General features: G+C 43.0%; 1 protein-coding gene across 1 annotated transcript in view; it reads left to right on the forward strand.

Moving 5' to 3' along the window:
• ROCK2 (Rho associated coiled-coil containing protein kinase 2) overlaps window positions 1-25382 on the forward strand; it is a 154122-nt gene that overhangs the window by 31291 nt on the left and 97449 nt on the right. Inside the window, exon 2 of the mRNA XM_012926232.2 lies at window positions 24169-24250. Coding sequence (XP_012781686.2) covers window positions 24169-24250 — 82 coding nt within the window. The remainder of the gene's footprint in view (window positions 1-24168; window positions 24251-25382) is intronic.

A 25382-nucleotide genomic window follows, 5' to 3' on the forward strand; every position in this document is an offset into this window, starting at 1 on the left:
GAGAGAGATGTTCTATCTACTGGTTCACTGTCTGAGTGGCCACAACGGTTAGAGTTGGGCTGGTTAGGAGCCAGGAGCGTCCCCTGGGTCTCCCATGTGGGGGTAGGGATCCAAGGATTTAGGCCATTCTCTGCTACTTTCCCAGCCACACCAGCAGTAGCTGGCCAGCTGGTACTGGTATGGAATGCTGGGCACCACAGGTGGAGGCTTAAGCTACTATGCCATGGCACTGGACCCAGCTTTAATTACCGTTTTGTGGAAAAAGACACACATATTCTTATACACACGCAGACACACACACACACACAGCTCCCATTCACTGATTTACTACCCACATGTCTGGGGTGGCTAGGGCTGTGTCAGTCTGAAGTCAGTTCAAGTCCTCTGTGGCAGGGACATGATGACTTGAGCTGTCGTCTGTGCTTATGGTCTCTGTTGTGGTGAACATTAAGGAGAAGCTGAAATTTGGACTTGGATCCAGGCCTTCCCAAGGGGACTGTGGCCATCTTAACATGACTGAGTCAGACACCTGCTCTGTACTGCTTTTCTTTGGTGCTTAGCAGTGTATATGACTTTTTTTTTTTTAAACATTTATTTATTTTAATACAAAGTCAAATAGACAGAGAGGAGGAGAGACAGAGAGGAAGATCTTCCGTCCGATGATTCACTGCCCAAGTGAGCGCAACGGCCGGTTCTGTGCCAGTCCGAAGCCAGGAACCAGGAACCTCCTCCGGGTCTCCCATGCGGGTGCAGGGTCCCAAGGCTTTGGGCCATCCTCGACTGCTTTCCCAGGCCACAAGCAGGGAGCTGGATGGGAAGTGGAGCTGCCGGGACTAGAACCAGTGCCCATATGGGATCCCGGGGCGTTCAGGGCGAGGACTTTAGCTGCTAGGCCACGCCGCTGGGCCCCTAGTACTACATTTTTTAATACTAAGAACAAAATTCAAATTATGTTTACAGTGAAAACACTTTTATAAAAAAAGTTTACATTTGTGGGGAAAAAATGAGATCATTTTCTTGCTTAATAATACAATACCAAAGTAAACGAAATATTCCTTGTTAAAGACAGTAAAGTAAAATGACACACTGTAAGTAAGGCAGTTATGCAGGTTTTGATCTAACCCTAGCACAATTATTGTGAAATTTAATGATAGAGAAAAATTGTTTTTCTTTGCTGAAAATGAACAAAAGAGACAAGAAGCAGCAAAGCCATATTCTCAAGAAGACAAATAATGAACTGATAAAAAAATTTTGAACTTTTAAAAATTATTTTTAAATTTTTAAAAAAGATTTATTTATTATTGGGCCTGGTGTGATAGCCTAGTGGCTGAAGTCCTCACTTTGCTTGCAGTGGGATCCCACATAGGGGCCGGTTAGTGTCCTGGCTGCTCCACTTCTCATCCAGCTTTCTCTGCTTGTGGCTGGGAAAGCATTGGAGGATGACCAACACCTTGGGTCCCTGCACCCGTGTGGGCGACCCAAAGGAAGCTCCTGGTTCTTGGCTTCAGATCGGCTCAGCTCTGGCCGATGTGGCTACTTGGGGATTGAACCAGAGGATGGAATTTCTTTGTCTCTCCTTCTCTCTGTAATCTGACTTTCCAATAAAAACAAATAAATAAATCTATCTTTAAAGAAGTTTATGAATTTCAGAGGCAGAGTGACAGAACGAGAGGGAGAGCCAAGAAGATCTTCCTAGACCACTGCTTAGCTGGCTGCAGTGGCTGGGGCTGAGCCAGTTTAAAACCAAGAAGATCTTCTTCCTAGACCACTGCTTAGCCTGCTGCAGTGGCTGGGCTGAGCCAGTTTAAAACCAAGAAGATCTTCCTAGACCACTGCTTAGCTGGCTGCAGTGGCTGGGGCTGAGCCAGTTTAAAACCAAGATCTTCTTCTTAGACCACTGCTTAGCTGGCTGCAGTGGCTGGGGCTGAGCCAGTTTAAAACCAAGAAGATCTTCCTAGACCACTGCTTAGCCTGCTGCAGTGGCTGGGGCTGAGCCAGTTTAAAACCAAGATCTTCTTCCTAGACCACTGCTTAGCCTGCTGCAGTGGCTGGGCTGAGCCAGTTTAAAACCAAGAAGATCTTCTTCCTAGACCGCTGCTTAGCTGGCTGCAGTGGCTGGGGCTGAGCCAGTTTAAAACCAAGATCTTCTTCCTAGACCACTGCTTAGCTGGCTGCAGTGGCTGGGGCTGAGCCAGTTTAAAACCAAGAAGATCTTCCTAGACCGCTGCTTAGCCTGCTGCAGTGGCTGGGCTGAGCCAGTTTAAAACCAAGAAGATCTTCCTAGACCGCTGCTTAGCTGGCTGCAGTGGCTGGGGCTGAGCCAGTTTAAAACCAAGAAGATCTTCCTAGACCACTGCTTAGCTGGCTGCAGTGGCTGGGGCTGAGCCAGTTTAAAACCAAGAAGATCTTCTTAGACCACTGCTTAGCTGGCTGCAGTGGCTGGGGCTGAGCCAGTTTAAAACCAAGAGCCAGGAATCCATGTAGGTCCGCATGTGAATGACAAGAGCCTAATGACCTGGGTCATCTTTCCTGGATGCATTAGCAGGGGACTGGATTTGAAGCAGAACAGTTTGGATTAAACTGGCCCTCATGTGGAAGATACCTGTGTATCTCCCTGTAGGTAGCAACTTATCAAATTTTATGTGTTTAATTGTGATTTATTTGAAATGCAGGGAGATGAGCAGATCTCCCATCTACTGATTCATTCCCCAGAGGGCTGCAACATTCGGGCTCAGGCTGAGTACCAGAGCTGGGAATGCAGTCCAGGTCCCACGTAGATGACATAGACCTAACTTCTCAGCCATTCACCTCCTGTTTCCCAGGGCCTGCACTGACTAACAGGAAGCTGGAATTAGGAGCAGATCTGGGCCTTGAACCCAGGTGCTCTATAGGTGATGCAAGTGTTTCAAGAAGCATCTTACCTGCCTCAGGAACACCTGCCTTGGAAATTGTACAGTTTAAATATGAGCAATTTATTTTGTGTCAGCTTTAATCTCACTAAAGCTCTTTTTTTTTTTTTACAAAGAGAAGCTCAGACTTAAAAATATGATTTTGGAGAATTAACTTGAACCTGCAGAAATTTGAGATATATATATGTTTGCTAATTTATTGGAAGTAATTTTAACAAAACCATTATGTGTTACCCTACATGTTTAAGACTTAGAATAATGGTAATTGTCATATTTTTGCAGGGTTTTCTAATGTTTGCGTTTAGTGAAAAATAGCTGGGTTCTCACCTGCTTCATGAAGTCTTGTAATTTGTTGTTTGGTTGAAATAAATGAAGAAAAATTTGCATTACACATATGTAGTTGCAAAAGAGATATTAATAGTGTGTTCAGATTATTTAGGTTATTTTTTTAGTGCTTAGCTGCAGTGTAGCATTTCAAACAATATCAGTGAACTTTTTCGTTGTGTAGGAGCCCCTCCCATTCCTCATTTTTATTTGCGGTTAACTGTACTTGGAAAATATTAAATGGAAAATTGCAGAAATAATTCTCAGGTTGTAATTTGCATGCTATTTTATGTAAGTGATATCATCTTCCCTTTTGGTCCAGCCTGTATATGTTGTCTGTCCGTTAGACATGGCATAGCCCCTTTGGCTATCAAATATGAACCATTACTGTGCTTGTGTTCACATAACCTTTAATTTACTTAAGAAGGGCTCAGAGCTCCAGCAAGTGATGACATTTTGTTGTAGTGTTTTTACATAACTTATTTCATTGTTAATAGTCATTAATCTTTCACTGTGCCTAATTTCATAAATTAAACTTTATCATGACTATTTTTGTATAGGAAAAAGCATACTATATATAGGGTAGATGTCTACACACATATACATAATATGTGTATGTATTGGGTACTTGACGATTATTTTATACTGTCTGCCGTTTCAGGAATCCCGGGGATCTTGCAGTAACTTTGTTGAAATCCGTTAGGGTAATTTTAATTGAATCTTTCATTCATAATTTCATGATGCACTTTTTTTTTTTTATTGGAAAGCCGGATATACAGAGAGGAGGAGAGACAGAGAGGAAGATCTTCCGTCCGATGATTCACTCCCCAAGTGAGCCGCAATGGCAGGTACTGCGCCTATCCGAAGCTGGGAACCAGGAACCTCTTCCAGGTCTCCCACGTGGGTGCAGTGTCCCAGTGCTTTGGGCCGTCCTCAACTGCTTTCCCAGGCCACAAGCAGGGAGCTGGATGGGAAGTGGAGCTGCCAGGATTAGAACCGGCACCCATATGGGATCCGGCACATCCAAGGCGAGGACTTTAGCCGCCAGGCCATGCCGCCAGGCCTGATGCACTTTTCTTTAAAGGTATTTTTTTTAAATTGGAAATTCAGATATATAGAGAGGAAGATCTTCCGTCTACTGATTCACTCCCCAGGTGGCTGCAACAGCCGGAGCTGAACTGATCTGAAGCCAGGAGCCAGGAGCCAGGAGCCAGGACATCTTCTGGGTTTCCCCTGTGGGTACAGGGTCTCAAAGCTTTGAACCATCTTGTATAAAATTTCCTAGGCTACAGACAGGGAGCTGGATGGGAAGTGGGGCAGCCGGGACACAAAGTGACGCCAATATGGGATCCCAGCGGAAGCACAAGCAAGGCAAGAATTTTAGCCACTAGGCTACAGTGCCGGGCCCTCCTGATGCACTTTATAAAGTGTTGCATCATTGTTATGCAAATATTCCAAATGTTAACACATTTCTTTGTGCATATCCAAAAATTGCCCTTAATAATAGCATGTGTTTCACCAGACAAGTGTGGGGAATCTCTCAAACTCACAATGATGGATAGTTTTTTGTAATTCAATTTTTTATTGAAAGCTTGCATTTTGTAAGTTGGCAGTAAGTAGTCAGATATTCTTCTGTTAAAGATCTATTTATTTTACTTGGAAGAGTGAGAGTTAGAGAGTCTGAGAAAGGTCTTCCATCTGTTGGCTCACTACCCAAATGGCGATAATGACCAGGGCTGCACTGGTTTGAAGCCCAGAACTTCGCGTGTGCCACCAGGAAGCTGGGCCCAAGGCTTTGGGCCTTCCTCAGCTGCTTTCCCAGGCCGTAGCAGGGACCTGAACTGGCCTCATATGAGATGCAGCACTGCTACACCGCCGTGCTGGCCCAGATCTCCCGCTCCTTTTTTTTTAATTGGAAAGGCTGATTGGCTCTCCAAGTGGCTGCAGGAGCCAGGAGCTTTTTCGGGTCTTCCATAGGGTTGCAGGGTCTCAAGGTTTTGGGCCATCCTGTACTGCCTTCCTAGGCCACAAGCAGGGAGCTAGAAGGGAAGTGGAGCAGCCAGGACAGGAACTTTTGCTCATATGGGATCCCAGTGGTTGCAAGATGAGGATTTAGCCACTAGGCTGTTGTGCTGAGCCCCCCAGATATTCTTGACATAATTAATTTTGTTCATTTTTATGACTGTGTCTGCTAGTGTCCAGGTCTGAATAATCGCAGTTAATTTGTTCTCCAAGTGAAAATGACCTTTCCGGAAGATTAATTGGATTTAGAAGTGTTTTGATGTTTAGCAGCTTTCTTGTGGGCTGTGCCCACTCTTAATTTGTGTTTATTTTGCTTTAGGTTGTTTCACTTAAGTCTGTACTTTGATGCCTTTTTGTTAGTTTGGGGTTATTCTTCATCATCATTTGCAGATATTACTCTTGTCTCTTCCTTCACCAGGTCTTTGACTTCATCCCTGCTGGACATTTTCACCGCATGTTGTTTGTTTCTTTGGCTCCCTTTTCCCTTCTGTTTCATTCTGAATGCTTTCTTCCTATCTTTCAGTTCATTAGCATCTAATGTTGCCTATTAAATTCTTAACTTCATTTAGTTTTCAGTTTTGCAGATTTCATTTGAATATAGTTTCAAGTTTTCTTCTGAAATTCTTCATCTTGTTATTGTAAACAGATTAGTAGCAATAAAATTTGAAATTTGTGTTTAGATTCTGGATATCCTATAGAGATGTATGTGTGTGTGTTTGCTCTGTTTTGTCTCCTGTGGTGTTAATCTTTGAGGCTGCTGGACACCGCATGCTGAGATAATTGCCATTCTTCAGGGAGTGTTTCCGTTTCTGCTAGGGTTTTTCAGTCTTTTGTGGGTTGATCTGTTTCTGATTTTTCGCTTATTTACTGTTTGACGGAGCCGTTTAGAGCACACAAATAAAAGCCTAAGGTTTGGAACTGGAGTCACGTAGCAGTGGGTTACCCTGCTGCCTGGGATGCCAGCATTCGGTGTGGGTGCAGTTCCAGTTCCAGCTCACTGCTACTGCTCCTGGGAAAGCAGCTGAAGAGGACCAGGTGCTTCGGCCTCTGCACTCAGGAGGGAGACGTGGATGGAATTTTGGGATTTCTGGCTTCAGGCCCGGCCTAACTCCTGCCATTGCGACCCACTGGGGAGTGAACCAGTGGATGGAAGACCAATCTCCTCTCTTTGTTTCTTTTCTCTATTCCCAGCTCTGCGATTCAAATAAACAAATCTTAAAATTAAAGTCCAGACATGGACCCTCTCTGCGAGTCCAGAAATCTAAATTTTGTGTTCTCAGCTCTAATAGAATGAGTTTTTCAGCTTTTAAGTTGCAATGTTGTCGTCTAGTTAGGTTTACTTCTATGTGTCCCCCCTTCTGCAAATATTTTGTTCTTTTATGTCCTCACTACTTTGAGGACTCACCAGCACTTACAACATCGGCATCCTGCATGGATTCGTGCGGCTGCTCTACTTGTAATCCAGAGCACTGCTGATGTGCTTGGGAAAGCAGTGGAAGATGGCCTCAGTCCTTGGGCCCCGGAGCAGGTTCCTGGCTCCTGGTGATTCGCCCAGCCCCAGCCATTGCAGTTGTTTGGGGAGTGAATAAGTGAATGGAAGATCTATCCGTCTCTCTCTGTAACTCTGGCTTTCAAATACACATTTATGTTTTTTAATGAGAGTAAATGAGAATTTTTTATGTGAATAAAGATTCTAGAAAATTGGGTATTTTCAGTGTACCTTAAAAACTACTTCTAAATTGCTAATGTGGTTGATCAATGTCTTATATATAACTGATGATTCTCCCCTCATTAGACCTTTACATTTGTATAAATTTTTTCCACATCTGTAACAGCCTGGGCTAGAGCACAGCCAGGCGGGAGCCTGGAGCTCCAGGTCCCCCACGTGTGGGCAGCCGGCCAAGGACTTGAGCTTTCATCTGCTGCCCTGCAGGGCGTTCTGTTAGCAAGCAGGTACACTGGAAGTGGAGCTCAGTTCACAATCTGATCTGGAATGCACGTGTCTCGAGCAGTGTCTTCACCGCTCTGCTAAAGGCTGCTTTGACACAGTTTTTTTGTTAAGAAGTTGGCTTTACAATTTGCTAGAATTTTGCATTGTATATTGTTTTATTTTTATGCGTGTGATCTATGACAAAGAATTTTTATGGGAAAAGATTTCCTAGTATAGATCTCGATGTGTAGTAGCGTTTCTCTTAGAAATTAAAATTTGTGTATGGGTTTGACTTCTGCTCATTCTTGAAGAACCTGTTGATAAGATGGGTAACAGAATCAAACTTTGTTTATTAATTTGCACACATGTATGCATATAGGCATTTATTTGTTCTATACTTCAATTTAAATGTCTAGGGTTAGACTCATATTATTTAGGAGTTTTAAAAGGGTAATATTTTCTGGTTTTTTTTGTGACAATTATGCAAGATAGTAAAGTCAGCTTTATTTTATGGCACAAGAGAATAAAGCATTTATAAAGTGAGATACTAGTTTTCAGATTTTTATTATACTTTATTGTTTCTTAAACAATACAGTATGTTGTGTAGTACTGTAAGCTGAGGCTATTGTGGTTAATTTTAATATAGCCTTGATAGTTTTTCAAGGAAATGTGGCAGTAAAATATCAAACGTCTTAGTGATTTCTGTTTCTTGGTTCACATCACTGAGACCTCTGAGTTGTTAGTACTGTGTTTTGCACATGACATGGGTAGTGCTTTCAGACTGTTGGTATCCGGTAGTACTGTGGGTTTCCTTACTATTGGAAACAGGTTTGCTTACTAAGTAGCTTAGAGCTGCCAGTCTCCTTCTTCTACCTGTCTCTGGTATCCCTTTGCTTTGGTTGAGAAACTTATTTTGTAATTGTATCTTCAGTTGTTTGAAGGATTTTATGTGCATTTTTTGGATATATTTATTGATAATTGTCAAGCCCTGACTGGATTTGGGTTAGGCCCTGGTGGTGTAGTAATGAAGAAAAGAAACTTTCCTGCCTGTTAGTTTGCATTTTAATGAGGAACCAGCTAATAATAATTGTTTGTTGTGTGTTAGGGATAGGGAGAAAGGCAGAAGGTATAAAATACACAGCGTTGCAAGCTGAAATAGCAAGATCTTCTCAAAAGGAGGAGTAAAGAGCTGGTGGGGGGAGAGCTGGCGTCCAGGTCTGTGTGCATGAGCATTGCCAGGTGAAATAGTGGCAGGAACATTCCCCGTGTGAGGCTTTTTTTTTTTTTTTTTTTTTTTTTTTTTAGTATTCTGAAACAAGTAAGATGAAAGTGAATTTTTTTCATACAACATCCATTTACAAATTTTGTCAGTTGTCCATATAATACCATTTTTGAATTGCATCCTGCTGTCTTATATCTAATCTGCAATCTGGAACACTTGTTGATCTTGATCTTGCTCTTGGCAATTTTCAGCATGTAAGCCAGTTATTTTGTAGAATACCTCTCAATTTGAAAATTTCCTGTATTTTCTAAGGATCACATCCAAGGTGTTTGGACTATCACAGAAACTATATGTACTGAATATTCTATTGTGTGGCATATGATTATCCCATTTTTGGTAGTGTTAACCTTTGAAAACCTGATTAAAGATAATGTCAGCCAGGTTTCTAGTTACTTCCCTCTTCTTTGTAATTAACAAGTCTTAGAGGGGAATACTTTGAGTTTCTGTAAAAATCTTGTTCCTGCTTCATCTTGCAACTACTAGTTTTAAAATCCATTGGTATTGCTCATCTTAATCAATTTTTACTTTGATGGTGTCACTTAGTAATATTCTGATTTAACCATTCTACATTCATTAGTTGGCATTCTGTAAGAGAAAATATGTCAGATTACCTCTTTAAATATTTATTTATTTATTTGAAAGATGGAGTGAGATGTATATATATGTGTGTGTATATATATATATGTGTATATATATATATATATATATAGAGAGAGAGAGAGAGAGAGAGAATCTTCCATCTTCTGGTTCACTGCCTGAATGACTGCAGCAGCCAGGGCTGAGCCCAGGACAAAGCTGATAGCCAGGATACCACATTGGCATGTAGGAAACTGCCTTCCCATACACATTAGCCAGGGAAATGGATCCGTAGCACAGCATCCAGCAGTCAAACTGGCTTTGAAATAGAATGCCAGTGTCCTAAGCAGTTGATTAACTCAGCTATCCCACTGATATCTGTGTCAAGTTATTTAATGTCAGGAATTCTTGTTTTCCTCAATGGGCTGTATTCTGTAACTGTCGTAATCTATTTTAATGCTCATTTGTTCCTGGCTGACTTAGCACTGGGAGTCCTTTCCAAGCTGACATATAGTCATTTTGGCGTCTCTGTCACTTTGTGTACTTTAGCTTTTTCCTAAACTTTTTTTTTAAAGAGTTATTTTTATTGCAAAGTCAGATATACAGAGAGGAGGAGAGACAGAGAGGAAGATTCTCCGTCTGATGATTCTCTCCCCAAGTGACCACAACAGCCGGTGCTGTGCCGATCCAAAGCCAGGAACCAGGAACTTCCTCCAGGTCTCTCACGCTGGTGCAGGGTCCCAAGACTTTGGGCTATCTTCTACTGCTTTCCCAGGCCGCAAGCAGGGAGCTGGATGGGAAGTGGGTCAGCTGGGATTAGAACCGGCACCCAAATGGGATCCCGGCACGTTCAAGGCAAGGACTTCAGCTGCTAGGGCCCTTTCCTAAACGTTGATCCTGAAAAATACCAGTTTAAAAAAAAAGAAAAGTAAAAGCAAATGAAAAATTACCAATTTGCAAGAAGGCAATGCAAGTGTGACTTGTTAAAAGTGTTCAAATTTGAACTCTGAGAGGTAGACAAGCTTGAAGACAAAGTTGATGGTCTGAGTGTTTGGAAATACAACGATCTTGAGTGCAGTGAGCTAGAGATAAACTTCAGAAGTCACTGATATGTAGAAGATATTTTTTTTTCTTTTAATTATTTATTATTTTTACTTCATTAATTACATTGTATTATGTGACACAGTTTCATAGGTACTTGGGTTCTCCCCACCCCTCCCCAAACCCTCCCACCATGGTGGATTCCTCCACCTTGTTGCATAACCACAGCTCAAGTTCAGTTGAGATTCCCCCATTGCAAGCGTATACCAAACATAGAGTCCAGCATCTTATTGTCCAGTCAAGTTCAACGGCTTCTTAGGTACACCCTCTCTGGTCTGAAGACAGAGCCAGCAGAGTATCATCCCGATCAATTGAAAGTATGTAGAAGATATTTAAAAACACCAGAGAAGAAGAGTTCGCTGAATGAGCTTATTTGACAAAGAGGATGCACAGAGACAGGAGAACCTCAGTGAGGATGGCTGGTAAAGGGAGGGCCGGGAAGATGGGTGGGAAGCCCTGTGAATGCATTTTGCTTAAAGCCAACGGAAGGAAGTTTTCCAAGAGGTAGATCTTGGGGCCAGCGTTGCTGCATAGCAGATTAATTAAACCTGGGAAATTGATGCCAGCATCACATGTGGGTTCAAGTCCTGGCTGCTCCATTTCCAATCCAGCTCCCTGCTAATATCCCTGGGAAAGCAACAGAAGATGGTCCCTTGCTATCCACATGGGAGACCCAGGTGAAGCGCCGGATTCCTGGCTTTTTCAGCCCTGTTTGTGATCATTCTGGGGGAGGTGGGGTGAACCAGTGGATACAAAGTCTTTGTCTTTCCTGTCTATGTAACTACCACATTCAGATAAAATAAATACACCTTAAAATAAGGAAGTAGATATTGAAGGACCACTAAAAAATGTTTGTAGATCCAGTGAGATACAAACTGAGAAATTGTCATTCTAATTAGCAGTTCAGACTTGGGGAATGTTGGGCCATTAGGCTGTTGTGTAAGGTTTGCAAAGTCATTTTGTTGGGCCTTGTCAAGGCAGCTATCACTGGGACTCAGAAGTCAATAAATTCATGTAAACTGATATATGTTATATGAGAAAAAGAGCTTCTATTCACTGGTTTACTTCCCAAATGGCCACAATGACTGAGTCTGAGCCAGGCCAGAGCCAGGAGCTTCTTAAAGACAAGAGAAATAATAGATTTTTCTACCAATGGCTATGATTAAGCACGTATACTTATGCATGCTTGTGTGCACACATACACAAAAGAAGGTGGGGGAAAGGAGAGAAAGAGAGAAGGAATTAAAAGGTGATGTGGTAGGGTGACAGAAAATTGCTTAATTTTGTTAATGGATTTGAGGCAATGGAACATTTAGTGCACGAACAAAAGGATTGGTTGTAACAGGCATTGTAACAGAAAAGGAATGCTTGGGCTCAGATAGCAGATGTGGGTAGATTGGATGTGGAGACTTGGCAACTTGTCACTGTGGTGAGAAGCAAGGTCTTAAGCTGAGAATGAGCTTGGCAGATGGTTTTGAAGAAGAGAGGAGAAGGTGAGTTCATCGTGGAGTGGGAGAGGATGAGCCAGGGAAACCGCCTAGGGTTGTCAGGCTGGTAGGGAGCACTGGAGCACGCTCTGTGCGTTTTTCTTATGTCAGATTTAGCTCCCGATCTGTAAGTATTGAGTAGGGAAAGATGGTTATCTCTTCCTAGGAAAATAGGTTAAGTGAGAGGAGCAGGAACCTAAGTAAAAGGCAACAACTGTGAGGATTGTGGAACTTAAATTTTGCGAAGAGTGAATGTGAGAGCCGGTGGGATGAAGGAGAGTAACTCGTGATAGCATCTGGGCGGAAGCTCCTGCTAAAGCCAGAGCTATCCAACTGATGTGCGAAACCAGATGTGATGTTTGAAGAGATTATGGAAGTGTTGCAGTTGTTAACAGTATGTTCAGGAGAAACGTGAATGTTAAAGATAATCTGATTTAATGTCGGGGAAGGCTGTGTAAGTTATTATATCAGAAATAGAGGAATCAAATTGAATTTGATGAATTCTATGTTTAACAAATTTACAGCTATTGGTGTCTATTAATCATGATAAGCTGTATGCAAAAATTGATGTTAAAAGTACCAACTGATGGGCCCGGCGGCATGGCCTTGAATGCTCCGGGATCCCATCTGGGTGCCGGTTCTAATCCCGGCAGCTCCACTTCCCATCCAGCTCCCTGCTTGTGGCCTGGGAGGGCAGTCGAGGACGGCCCAATGCATTGGGACCCTGCACCCGCGTGGGAGACCCGGAGGGGGTTCCAGGTTCCCGGCTTCGGATCGGCGCGCATCGGCCCGTTGCGGCTCACTTGGGGAGTGAATCATCGGACGGAGGATCTTCCTCTCTGTCTCTCCTCCTCTGTGTATATCTGGCTGTAATAAAATGAATAAATCTTTAAAAAAAAATACCAACTGATACCTTTCTTGCAGAGCATGCAATGTAGAGAAGTTTAGAACATGGAAAATTTGTATCTTGGAAGATCATGAAGAAACTTTTATTAAAATACCGTTTTATTTGATTTGGTCTTTAAAGAATACATAAGATTTGAACAAACAGAAGTGTCTAAAGAACATGTTCTTGGTTATCGGTGGTGTAGAGGGAATGAACTGGTGTAAAAGAGGAAAGGAGTTTTGAGCCTGATTGAAGTAGATTGGTATTGCTTTTTAGAAGCAGAGTAGGGAAGGCCTGTGTGAAGAAGGTGATTTGATGTGGGGCTGTACTAAGATGTTGGTTAAATGTTTATATACACACAGTGTTTTGAAAATGTACACTATGATTGGAATATAGGAAATGGTTTTCTTCTTCCTTTTTTTTTTTTTTTTTTGAAACGAGTTATAGAGAGGGAGAGAACACAGAGATGTTCCTACTGTTGGTTGAATCACTCCCTTAATGGCTTCAATAGTCAGGGCTGGACCAGATTGAAGTCAAGAAGCATCTTCTGGGTCGCCCATGTGAGTGCAGGGACACACGCCCTTGGGCCATCTTTTGGCACTTCACCAGGCATTTTAGTCCAGCAGGAAGCTGGATTGAAAATGGAGTCCCTGGAACTCAAATTGGTGTCCATATGGGATACTGATACTGCAGATGGTGGCTGAAACCTCTATGCCACAGTGCTGCCCCCAGGAATAAATTCTTACCTTTAAGGAAGTTGATAAAAAAAATTCCTTATTTAATTGGGCCCAGCAGGTAGCCTAGTGACTAAAATCTTTTGCTTTCATGTGCAAGGGTGCCGTACGGGTGTTTGTTCATAGCCTGGTTGCTCCACTACCCATCTAGTTCCCTGCTTGTGGCTTTGGAAAGCAGTAGAAGATGCCTGAAGACCTTGTATCCACGTGGGAGACCCAGAAGAAGCTCCTGACTCCTGGCTTCTGATCAGCTCAGCTCCAGTCGTTGCAGCCACTTGAGGGGGTGAACCAGTGGATGGAACATCTTTCTCTCAGTTTCTCCTTCTCTCTGTAAATCTGCCTTTCCAATAAAATTAAAATAAACTGGACCTGTCACTGTAGCCTGGCACCAGAGTCCTCACCTTGCATGCACTAGGATCCTATGTGGACGCTGGTTTTAATCCCAGCAGCCCCGCTTCTCATCTAGCTCCCTGCTTGTGGCCTGGGAAGGCAGTTGAGGATGGTCTAGGGCTTTGGGGCCCTGCACCCACGTGGGAGACCTGGAAGAGGCTCCTGGCTCCTAGCTTTGGATTGGTTTAGCTCTAGCCGTTGTGGTCACTTGGGGAGTGAATCATTGGACGGAGGATCTTCCTCTCTGTTTCTCCGCTCTGTGTATATGACTTTCCAATAAAATAAATAAATCTTTCAAAAAATAAAATAGATCTTTAAAAAAATGAAACATTCCTTATTTTTTAACAGTTTGTTACTTGCAAGCTCTTATTTTTCTTTAGCATTTTATTTTTGTTTCAAAGTCTCAAAAATGTTTAAAAATTTTCTTTGAAAGGTGTGTGTGTGTAAGGGGAACAGGTGGAGGGATGGAGGTCTCTCGTGTACTGGTTGACTGTCTAGAGGGGAACAGGTGGAGGGGTGGAGGTCTCTCGTGCACTGGTTGACTGTCTAGAGGGGAACAGGTGGAGGGGTGGAGGTCTCGTGCACTGGTTGACCGTCTAGAGGGGAACAGGTGGAGGGGTGGAGGTCTCTCGTGTACTGGTTGACCGTCTAGAGGGGAACAGGTGGAGGGGTGGAGGTCTCTCGTGCACTGGTTGACCATCTAGAGGGGAACAGGTGGAGGGGTGGAGGTCTCTCGTGCACTGGTTGACCGTCTAGAGGGGAACAGGTGGAGGGGTGGAGGTCTCTCGTGCACTGGTTGACCGTCTAGAGGGGAACAGGTGGAGGGGTGGAGGTCTCTCGTGCACTGGTTGACCGTCTAGAGGGGAACAGGTGGAGGGGTGGAGGTCTCTCGTGCACTGGTTGACCGTCTAGAGGGGAACAGGTGGAGGGGTGGAGGTCTCTCGTGCACTGGTTGACTGTCTAGAGGGGAACAGGTGGAGGTCTCTCGTGCACTGGTTGACCGTCTAGAGGGGTGGAGGTCTCTCGTGCACTGGTTGACTGTCTGGGTGCTGGGCCCAAGTCTGGGACCAGGAGCACCATCTCCATCTTTGTCTCTCACATGCGTGGCAGGGGCCAAGTACTCAGTTTTTTAAAAAATTATTTTATTACAAAGTCAGATTTACAGAGAGAGAGAGAGAGAAGGATTTTCAATCCACAGATTTACTCCCCAAGTGGCTGCAACAACCAGAGCTGAGCTGATCCAAAGCCAGGAGCTGCTTTTGGATCTCCCACGTGGGTGCAGGGTCCCAAGGCCTTGGACCATCCCTAATTTCTTTCCCAGGCCACAAGCAGGGAACTGGATGTGAAGTGGAGTAGCCGGGATATGAACTGGTGCTGATATGGGACCCTGGCCTGTGCAAGGTGTGGACTTCAGCCACTAGGCTACCGCACTGGGCCCACAAATGAAAAATTTTAATGGAACTTCGTTGTTGGATGGGAAGAATGTTCTTTTCATATTAGTCTTATTAATCCCAGTAAAGATCCCAATTCAAGTTTTGAGCAGAAACATTTATTGAATTCCAGAGAAGAGAGAAAAAAAAAAGAAGAGCATATGATTTGTGGGAGGCAGAGAACAGCCAAATGTACTGGAGTTTGAAATAGAATGTTGCAATAGAGATATGGAAAGCTATAGATAATGAGTAATTTTTCAATAAGTCTAAATTTATCAAGACTGTGTTCTGTTATGCCTTAGGTCTTGTTTCCTAAGATTTTACCATAGATGTATTTGAGAAGCAAAAACAGACACCGACAGACACACAGTGCGAAGATGTGCCCATCTGCTGATTCACTCTCCATGTACTTGGAGTGGCTGGCTGTGAATGGGCAGGCTTGGGACCCGCAGCCAGGGGAGCTGTGCACGTCTCCCATGAGAGAAGCTGGGGTGGGGACTCTCAGGTGGGACACGGCTAAGCCACGAGACTGACACTCAGCCTACTGTGAATTACAAAGTCACATCACAGCAAGACTGCAGTGTAGGTGAAACAAAGAACTGAACCATGTAATTCCATCAGTACTGTATTCTTTTTGCTGCATTTTCATTAGAGTCTTTTCATATGTATACTTCCCTTTGAAATTATATATATAATATATATTAATTTTCTGTGCTCTTAATACATTACAGTTTTAAAACTTAGTTTCTTCATGGCATTTGTACTTCACAAATATTTGCCAACTTAAATAACAAGTTTCAGTAAAATTTAGTTTTTTACTTCCAGATTCTTACATACACACATATATACACACACACATAAATAAAAGATTTATTTTATTTTTGTCACAATGGTAGATCAGATTTACAGAGAGAAAGACAGAAAGATCTTCCATATGCTGGTTCACTCTCCAAGTGACTGCAAGGGCCAGAGCTGGACCAGGCTGAAGCCAGGAGCCAGGAGCTTCTTCCAGGTCTCCCATGTGGGTGCAGGATCCCAAGGCCCTGGGCCATCCTCTAGTGCCTTCCCAGGCCATAAACAGGGAGCTGACTTTGAAATGGAGCAGCCAGGACTAGAACCAGTGAGCCATATGGGATGCTGGTGCTTGCAGGGAGAGGATTAGCCAGTTGAGCCATCATGTGGGAACCCAATCTGTATATATTTTATTTTGTGAGTTAAAAATATGGAAAATGGGCCCGGCGGCATGGTCTAGCAGCTAAAGTCCTCGCCTTGAACGCTCCGGGATCCCATATGGGCGCCGGTTCTGGTCCCGGCAGCTCCACTTCCCATCCAGCTCCCTGCTTGTGGCCTGGGAAAGCAGTCGAGGATGGCCCAAAGCCTTGGCATCCTGCACCCATGTGGGAGACCTGGAGGAGGTTCCTGGTTCCTGGCTTCGGATTGGCACAGAACTGGCCGTTGTGGTCACTTGGGCAGTGAATCATCGGACGGAAGATCTACCTCTCTGTCTCTCCTCCTCTCTGTATATCTGACTTTGTAATAAAAAATAAATAAATAAATCTTTAAAAAAATAAGGAAAATACCTTTAAAATTTTTGATTTGTTTACTATTAATTTTAATTTTATGTGTCCCACGTTTCTGAATTGAATACCAAATTAAATTAAGACTACCATTCAAACAGTGTGTTAAATTTTCTGATACTTCACAATGGTACGGTTTCTGAGTTTTAGTTTTATTCCATGGGAAATTTTATGTCCTTGAGGAAGATAATTTTGTTTATGGTGGAAAGCAAATAATTATAAATTTAGAAACCAAAGGAGTTTAATAATACAAAAATAATTTTATCTTAATTTTATTCATGTGTTTCTATATAGAATACTGTTATAAATAGTACTTTGATGACATCCAGTTGACTATTTGCCAAGAAAAAGCTTAGAACCTAGTAAGAGTATTAAAGAAGTAATAATTACTTGAGACACATTAGGCCCCATACCAGCTCTGCTGCATTTTAGCTGTGCAGTTCTGGAAAATTGGTTTAAATTTCCTAAGCCTAGTTTTCTCAGTTTAAAAGCAGATGATGGTAGCAGCTCTTTCCACAGTCTGTGAGGAAAATTAAATGAGGTGATTTTTATATAAATCGTCTGGCGTAGTGTCTGGTATTCATGCACTCTATAAGTGGCAGCTGCCTTATTATTATAGCTATTTACTATCATAACTAAAGCTATTACCAGTGCAGCAGCATCACCGTTAGGACTGTCACTATTGATTTATGGTTGTTTATACATTCTTTTAGAATGTAGCTCGTGACCATCTCCTTGTGGATATTTGGTGTCCTAGGGTTAGTGCTGAGATGAAGGCAAAGCCAGTTGAGGGTGTTGGGCATTTCAGAATGACAAACCAAGGTCATGTTTTTAATACTGTATTAAAAATTAATGGGCCCTGGGCCCGGCGGCGTGGTCTAGCGGCTAAAGTCCTCGCCTTGAAAGCCCCGGGATCCCATATGGGCGCCGGTTCTAATCCCGGCAGCTCCACTTCCCATCCAGCTCCCTGCTTGTGGCCTGGGAAAGCAGTCGAGGACGGCCCAAAGCTTTGGGACCCTGCACCCGCGTGGGAGACCTGGAAGAGGTTCCTGGTCCCGGCATCGGTTTGGCGCATACCGGCCCGTTGCGGCTCACTTGGGCAGTGAAACATCGGATGGAAGATCTTCCTCTCTGTCTCTCCTCCTCTCTGTATATCCGGCTTTTCAGTAATAATAAAAAAAAAAAAAAAAAAAAATTAATGGGCCCGGCGGTGTGGCCTAGCAGCTAAAGTCCTCGCCTTGAAAGCCCCGGGATCCCAGATGGGCGCCGGTTCTGATCCCAGCAGCTCCACTTCCCATCCAGCTCCCTGCTTGTGGTCTGGGAAAGCAGTTGAGGACAGCCCAATGCATTGGGACACTGCACCCGCGTGGGAGACCCGGAAGAGGTTCCAGGTTCCCGGCATTGGATTGGCACGCACCGGCCCGTTGCGGCTCTCTTGGGCAGTGAATCATAGGACGGAAGATCTTCCTCTCTGTCTCTCCTCCTCTATGTATATCTGGCTGTAATAAAATGAATAAATCTTAAAAAAAAAAAAAAAACAACTGTAATTTAAAAAAAAAATTAATGCAAAAATCTACTTTGAACTTATCAAAATCAAAATTTTGGGTGAAAACCGAATCAGGACAGGCCTATGCTGAGCCAAAAGGAAGGATCAGCCCGCTGGTCCCGTCTTGCCTGCTGAGCCAGGCCCGGGCGTAGCACGGCCCAAGGAGTCGTGGTTCTGGTGCCTCACTCCAACAAAGTGCTGCTGTAACTGTCCTTGCCTCCCGCGCTTCCAGGCCTGTGTTGCTATTAAAAAAGCTGGTTTATAGGAGAAGACGGTTCCCCAGATGGTTTTTTTTTTTTTTTTTTTTTTTAAAGATTTATTTTATTTTTATTACAAAGTCAGATACACTGAGAGGAGGAGAGACAGAGAGGAAGTGGAGCTGCCGGGACTAGAACCAGCGGCCATATGGGATCAAGGCGAGGACTTTAGCCACTAGGCCACACTGCCGAGTCCCCCAGATGGTTTTTATAAGCTGCTACATCTGTTCAAGTTGAGGGTGTTAGAAATCAAGTGGGGATAGCTCTCCTCGGGTCACAAGCCAAGTAAGCAGCAGAACTAAGCTGATAAAATCCAGATTTTGTAATATCTTGATTTTTTTTTAAAGATTTATTCACTTTATTACAGCCAGATATACACAGAGGAGGAGAGACAGAAAGGAAGATCTTCCGTCCAGTGATTAACTCCCCAAGTGAGCCGCAACGGGCCGATGCTCGCCGATCCGAAGCCGGGAACCGGTGCAGTGTCCCAATGCATTGGGCCATCCTCAACTGCTTTCCCAGGCCACAAGCAGGGAGCTGGATGGGAAGTGGAGCTGCCGGGATTAGAACCGTCGTCCATATGGGATCCCCGGGGCTTTCAAGGCGAGGACTTCAGCCTCTAGGCCACGCCGCCGGGCCCTACTTGATTTTTTTTACCTTATGATTTCTTTAGAATGTGTGTATGTTACTTCATTTTTACTCTCATTTGAATTTTGCTGCTTGCCAGGTGCTAAATACATTGGATGGAAAAACAAAAAATCTGAGAAGCTCAGAAAAGGACATTTAAAATGAGAAGCAAGCTCTCAAAGGGTGTGTAAGAATGAAGTCATTAGCCAGGCCAGGAAGAGGGAACGGGTTGAGCACTCTATGTCAAGGAGTCAGTCCAGAGCACCAAGGTTCTAGCTGGAGTGCTAGGACTAATAAAATCATCCCTTTGATGTTTTGGTTCTCGCTGTTCGACAGCTGCTGCTGCACTCATGGGCCTTGTGTGTTGCTCTGAGGTGCTAGGGAACCTGAAGAGCTGACTTTACTGTCGTGAAACACAGGGAGGCCACGAGGTGGCTACGGATTTGCATAAATGGGCTTCATTAGATGAGCTCTTCAAGCTTGTGGGAGAATTGGTCTACCAGACGTAAATGTGGGAGATACTGGCACCCAACACTGTGACTTCTTAGGTTCCTTGGTAACTACTTTTTTTTTTTTTTTTAAAGATTTATTTTATGTTTATTACAAAGTCGGATATACTGAGAGGAGGAGAGATAGAGAGGAAGTGGAGCTGCCGGGACTAGAACCAGCAGCCATATGGGATCAAGGCGAGGACCCTAGCCACCAGGCCACACCGCCGACCGAGCCCTCCTTGGTAACTTCTTAAAAAAATGCTTCTTTTAACTGACAACTTGGATACATGTACTTATAATGCTGTACAGTATTGCAAGTTAAACATGAAAGCTTTTATTCAGCTGACTGATAAATGAAAGCAGGTCAGTTAACATGCATAGTTGTTTTTCCACCGGATGAGGTGTAAGGTATATTCTAACATGTAATGTGAACTATTGAGATTCAGATTTTTTTTGTTTCAAGGACAGTTAGATAGGAACTTGAGAATTAATGCAGCTTGATCATCCCTAGTCTGAAAATCCAAAATCCAAAATTCTCCAAGTGACAGCAGGACACTTACTTATTTATGACCGGAAAGGCAGGTGTACAAAGAAGGAGATACAGAGTACTCTCTTCTGTCCGCTTATTTATTCCTCAAGTGGCCGCAGTGGCCGGAGCTGTGCCAATTTGAAGCCAGGAGCTAGGAACCAGTAACCTCCACCGGGTCTCCCATGTGAATGCAGGGTCCCAAGGCTTTGGGCCATCCTCCACTGCTCTCTTAGGTCACATGCAAGGAGCTGGGGGAAGTGGGGAGCTGGGGTATGAACCGATAACTATTTAGGATCCCAGCACATGCAAGGCTAGCACTTGACTACTGCAGCAGCTGCTTCACCTGTGGTCCAGCTCCCTGTTGTGGTCCAGAAAGCAGCAAAGGATGTGCCCATGGTGGTGTGGCAGGGGCTTCCCCCCTTCCCACCCAGAATGCCCACCAACTATTGTCTGCTTTTCTTCCAGTAATGTTGACATTTGCCTAGGTATAGCTGGGGACAAATAGCACATTTCATTTTTAAAACATTTTTAAACATAAAGCCTTGAGTAAAAACATTAATTTATAAATAAATGTATTACCACCTATACTGTCATTCCTTTTTTAAATTTTTATTTCTCATAAAGCATTTCCATGGGCTTAGGGATTTCCCTCCCCGCTCATTTCCCTATGTTATTGCACTAGTATAGTCCTTCAACTTCAGTCACAAGTTCATCATTCTGCTATTGAAGTATATCATGGCATTGTAGATATAGACAATGGTACAAAGTCCAGCATCCTGTTGTTAAGATATATTTAACACTTTCGTTGGGAGTCCATCTTTTTTTTAGGGACTTTTTTTTTCCTGTATAAATTTTATTTTTGATCACTTTTACATATTTGAATAGGGTGCAAGGGGTCAAAAGCTAGAGGAAAGTGGGTGAGACCGTTGTTTTCACATTCTCTTCTTTGCTTCCTGTGCTGGGGGAAGGAGAGAAATAAGGGGAAAAGCAACACCCCACCTCCCAGCCCTCCCAGGGTCCCCAATGTGGGGCATGCTCTGAGGGTTCTGCTCAAGTGGTTTTGATAGTTCAACAGTTCTATATGAAAATGAAAATACTGTATCACATTGAAATGAATATATTATAGCCTGGCGCAGTCGCCTAGTGGGAAAGGTCCTCAGTTCACATGCTCTGGGATCCCGTATGGGCACCAGTTCCTGTCCTGGCTGCTCTACTTCCATCCAGCTCTCTGCTTGTGGCTTGGAAAAGCAGTTGAGGACGGCTCAAAACCCTGGGACCCTGCAACTGTGTGGGAGACCTGGGAGAAGCTCCTGGCTGCTGCCTGTGGATCAGCTCAGCTGTGGTCATTGCGGCCACTTTGGGAGTGAATCAGCAGGCAGAGGAGAAAACTCTGGATCTCCTCCTCTCTGTATCTATGACTTTCCAATTAAAACAAGTAAATGTTTAAAAAAATGAATTTCATACAGATGAGTTGTACATGATTGAAATAACATTTAGTCTTAAAAATAGTTTTACAAACAAAAAGCTTGTTGTTGAGAAACTGCTCTAATATTCTAGCTGCTTAAAAAGCTTTCTGACAACACATGGGGATGGTGGCGGGGGAGGGGGCGCGGGGGAGAGAAATATCTATGAACCGGTTCCCAGTTTTTCTTGATTAGTTAATCTTCATGTAGTTCCATCTCTAAGAACTTTAGGGAAGATATGGAGAAAGCAAGGATTGCGCCTTCTGTTGATATCAAGCTGCACTAGTATAGCAAGGAATGATTTCTTTTGTCTTCATTGTGTCTACATGGACTACAGTGACTGTCATTTCAGCAGCAAGTGCTCATTTGCTTGGACAGTTCCTGGGGAAAATAGAGAGGGGTCTTCAAAAAGAAAAAACATGGAAACCACATATTGAAACTTATCTTTTAATTCAATTGTGGGGTGAAATCATTCAGTCTTCTTGTTCTTATACTAGAAATTTTTTTTTGTCACAAGTTGAAGGACTTTCTTCCTATTGATGTTGATAGAGGTGTAGGGGAATGTTTTTATAATAGCTACAACTTTCTTTGAAGTTTTTTTTTTTTTAAGATTTTTATTCATTTTATTACAGCCAAATATACACAGAGGAGGAGAGACAGAGAGGAAGATCTTCCGTCCGATGATTCACTCCCCAAGTGAGCTGCAACGGGCCGGTACTGCGCCGATCCGAAGCGGGGAACCTGGAACCTCTTCCGGGTCTCCTACGCGGGTGCAGTGTCCCAATGCATTGGGCCATCCTCGACTGCTTTCCCAGGCCACAAGCAGGGATCTGGATGGGAAGTGGAGCTGCTGGGATTAGAACCGGCGCCCATCTGGGATCTCGGGGCTTTCAAGACAAGGACTTCAGCCGCTAGGCCATGCCGCCGGGCCCAACTTTCTTTGAAGTTTTAAGGCAGATTATAAGTCTAGACACATCTAAAAGTTTTATTAATTTTTAAGTTTTACACTTAACTAAAATATCATTGATAGTTTTTCACCTAAAAATAGCCTCAGATGGTCAAATGCTGGGATTTTTGAACAGTTATACAGCACTCCTTCAGAAGGGGGTGGCAGCGTGTTTCAGATTGTGCATTGATTGGAACTTGGGCTTCTATATTCATTTTTTAATGCTTTTTTTCCTTAGTCAAGATTGTTCCATGTTTCTGCCTGAAATAGAAGGATATAAGTGACTTTACTTATGGTTAAAAATATCAGCAATTTTAATATCTTTTCTCCTTTCTGTTAATAAATTGTTATGAGGTGATGACATTTTTCATGAATGAAGAGTAGAATTATGAAATATAAATGAAAAATTAGCATAGAGTGTGCAGTTCTCCACAAAATTAGTACACTAACAACTGAAAGGCGCCTTTCCAGCTTGACGTGTACTTTCCCTCTTGTTATGGCCTTACCTAGACCCCCTAGGAGTTTCTCTTACCCTTTGGATTCCTGCAGTCCCACAGGCTGCTTCTCTGTCCTGCTGAGCTCCCATTATGTCCCCCGGATGCATTTAGACTAAGCAAATGAATTACATGTTTGGACCTCTGAGATTTAGATTGTGTTTTGCCATTTGGATCATCAAAATAACTTAATTTCTTGGGGCCTTTTTTGTTTTTTTAAAGATTCATTTTATTTATCTGAAAAGCAGAAGTTACTGGTTGTAGGGGAGGGGTTGAGATTGAAGTCTTACTGCTGGTTCCCTCCTCCGATCCCCTGCGAGGCCAGGTTAGGGCGCTCAGAGCCAGGAGCTTCTGGTGTCCCACGTGGGTTGCAGGGTCCCTCATGTGCTGCTGCTCCCCCAGTGCGTCAGAAAGAGCTGGATGGGAGGTGGTGTCCACGCTGCAGTGGCCCCAGAGCCTTGCTTGTTCATCTTCAAAATGAGAATATCTTGTTCTGCCTTCCTCAGAGTTACTCAGGGATGTGAGTGCCACAAGATTTTAGGGACACTGTTCCCTTCCCTTCATTGAGGGATTGGAAACCCAGTTACTTTCTCCATAGTTTTCTTTTTACCTGCACCTGTTACGTTATATGCATTTTTCCTATTTTAATTATAAGCATACTCATTGCAAAGGTCTGGAAAATTCAGAAAACATGAGAAATCCAGATCCTACTTCATCCTTCCCCGCCGTGTCCCCCGCCCCCCCCCCCCCCCCCCAGTTTTTAGAGGAAATTGATTTTTGAGGCCGAGTCCCTTTAGGATAAGCGTTGATGTCTTATTTGTTGTTGGATTTTCTATTCTTCATAGGCAGTTACTGAGTGGGAACTTAGTGTAGGCACATTTCTTAGAATCAAAAGCCTGATGAATTTTTACTAATTATTTGAAGACAGAAAAGTAGCAAAAGTATTTGTCTCATATTTTTAGTTGATGTTTCTCTGTTGGAAATGTGCTGGGATCAGTGCTGCTGCTGTGGCAGGGGCTGGGAAACCACTTCGCACTGTTGGATAGAGGGCTTTATGGTTTTGGTCTTTATCTAGAAAGAGCAATATGGTAAAACTTAAGGCTTCTTTTTCAAATGCGTACAAATGATACAAACTCTAAACTTTTTCTACCTTGTATTTTTTGACAGGATGGTTTAAATTCCTTGGTCCTTGATTTGGATTTTCCTGCTTTGAGGAAAAACAAGAACATAGATAATTTCTTAAATAGATGTAAGTATGTTTAAACGTCATATTTGGTCATATAACTATGCTTTTGACAGGAGATTTGTTGATATATCACAGTTCATAAACTTATCAACTTAGTTAATTTACTAAAATCATTAACTTATTAAATTCATTTTATTTACACTTTGATCTTTTCAGTGATCACAAAGATTATTTTAAGAAATATTTACTTGTTTGTATTTCTTTAAGAGGCAGTCTAGCACAGGTGAGAGACCCATCCTCCATGCACTGGTTCAGTCTATAAATGCCTAACAGTTGAGGCTGGGTCAGGCCAGAGTCCAGGTCTGCCACATGGATGGAAAGCACTCGGGTATTTGAGCCATCATCATCTGTTGTGGCCCGGAATATACATTAGCAGGAAGCTGGACAAGAAGCACAGAGTTGGGAGTGGAGCCAGGCGCTCCCACAGGTGCTGTGGGCCTCCTCAGCAGCAGCCTAACTGCCTGGACCACTGTGCTTGCCTCGGCCATCTGACTTTTTAAAGATAAATGGTTTTTATTTTTGTTATATGTATTATAATATACATTATTTGTAAAATGGATAAAGTTTAAAATTTTGTATCAAGTATTACCATTTAGTTATCTCAGTGGGTTATTTATAGTAGATACAAGAAACACTTGAAATCGAAACAGAATTCAAATCCTTTCATTTACATTACCTAGAAGGCTTAGGTAAGATTTATGTTTCTGTAAACGTGGAAATTTCAGTCTAGTTATTGAAGAATAATGTTGCAGCAATTATTTCTGTATATACTGTGTGTTTAAAGTTGAATTTCAAGAAGTTTTAACAATGGTTCATGTGTCCTTTGTGTCAGGACAGTAAGCTGTTTAATTTGGAATTACCAGAGACTGGGGTAGTTTCCCACATTACACAGTTTTGTCTAGTTACAAGATAAGTAGCAATATATGCTTATGATTTTTCAAAGAGGTAGGCTATAGGTTATCAAAATTAATTACTATGAATATTCTTGCAAACAGTGTAGTGGCAACTCTGCTGTGATTCAGAAGGCCCGGTATTGCTTGGGACATCCTTTTGGCTGTCACCTAGCTTATTGTATTGTATTGTATTTGAAAGACTAAGTTACAGAGAGAGAAAGAGAGAGAGATGTTCTATCTAC

Source organism: Ochotona princeps, chromosome 8 (assembly GCF_030435755.1).
Source record: "Ochotona princeps isolate mOchPri1 chromosome 8, mOchPri1.hap1, whole genome shotgun sequence".
Taxonomy (NCBI): domain Eukaryota; kingdom Metazoa; phylum Chordata; class Mammalia; order Lagomorpha; family Ochotonidae; genus Ochotona; species Ochotona princeps.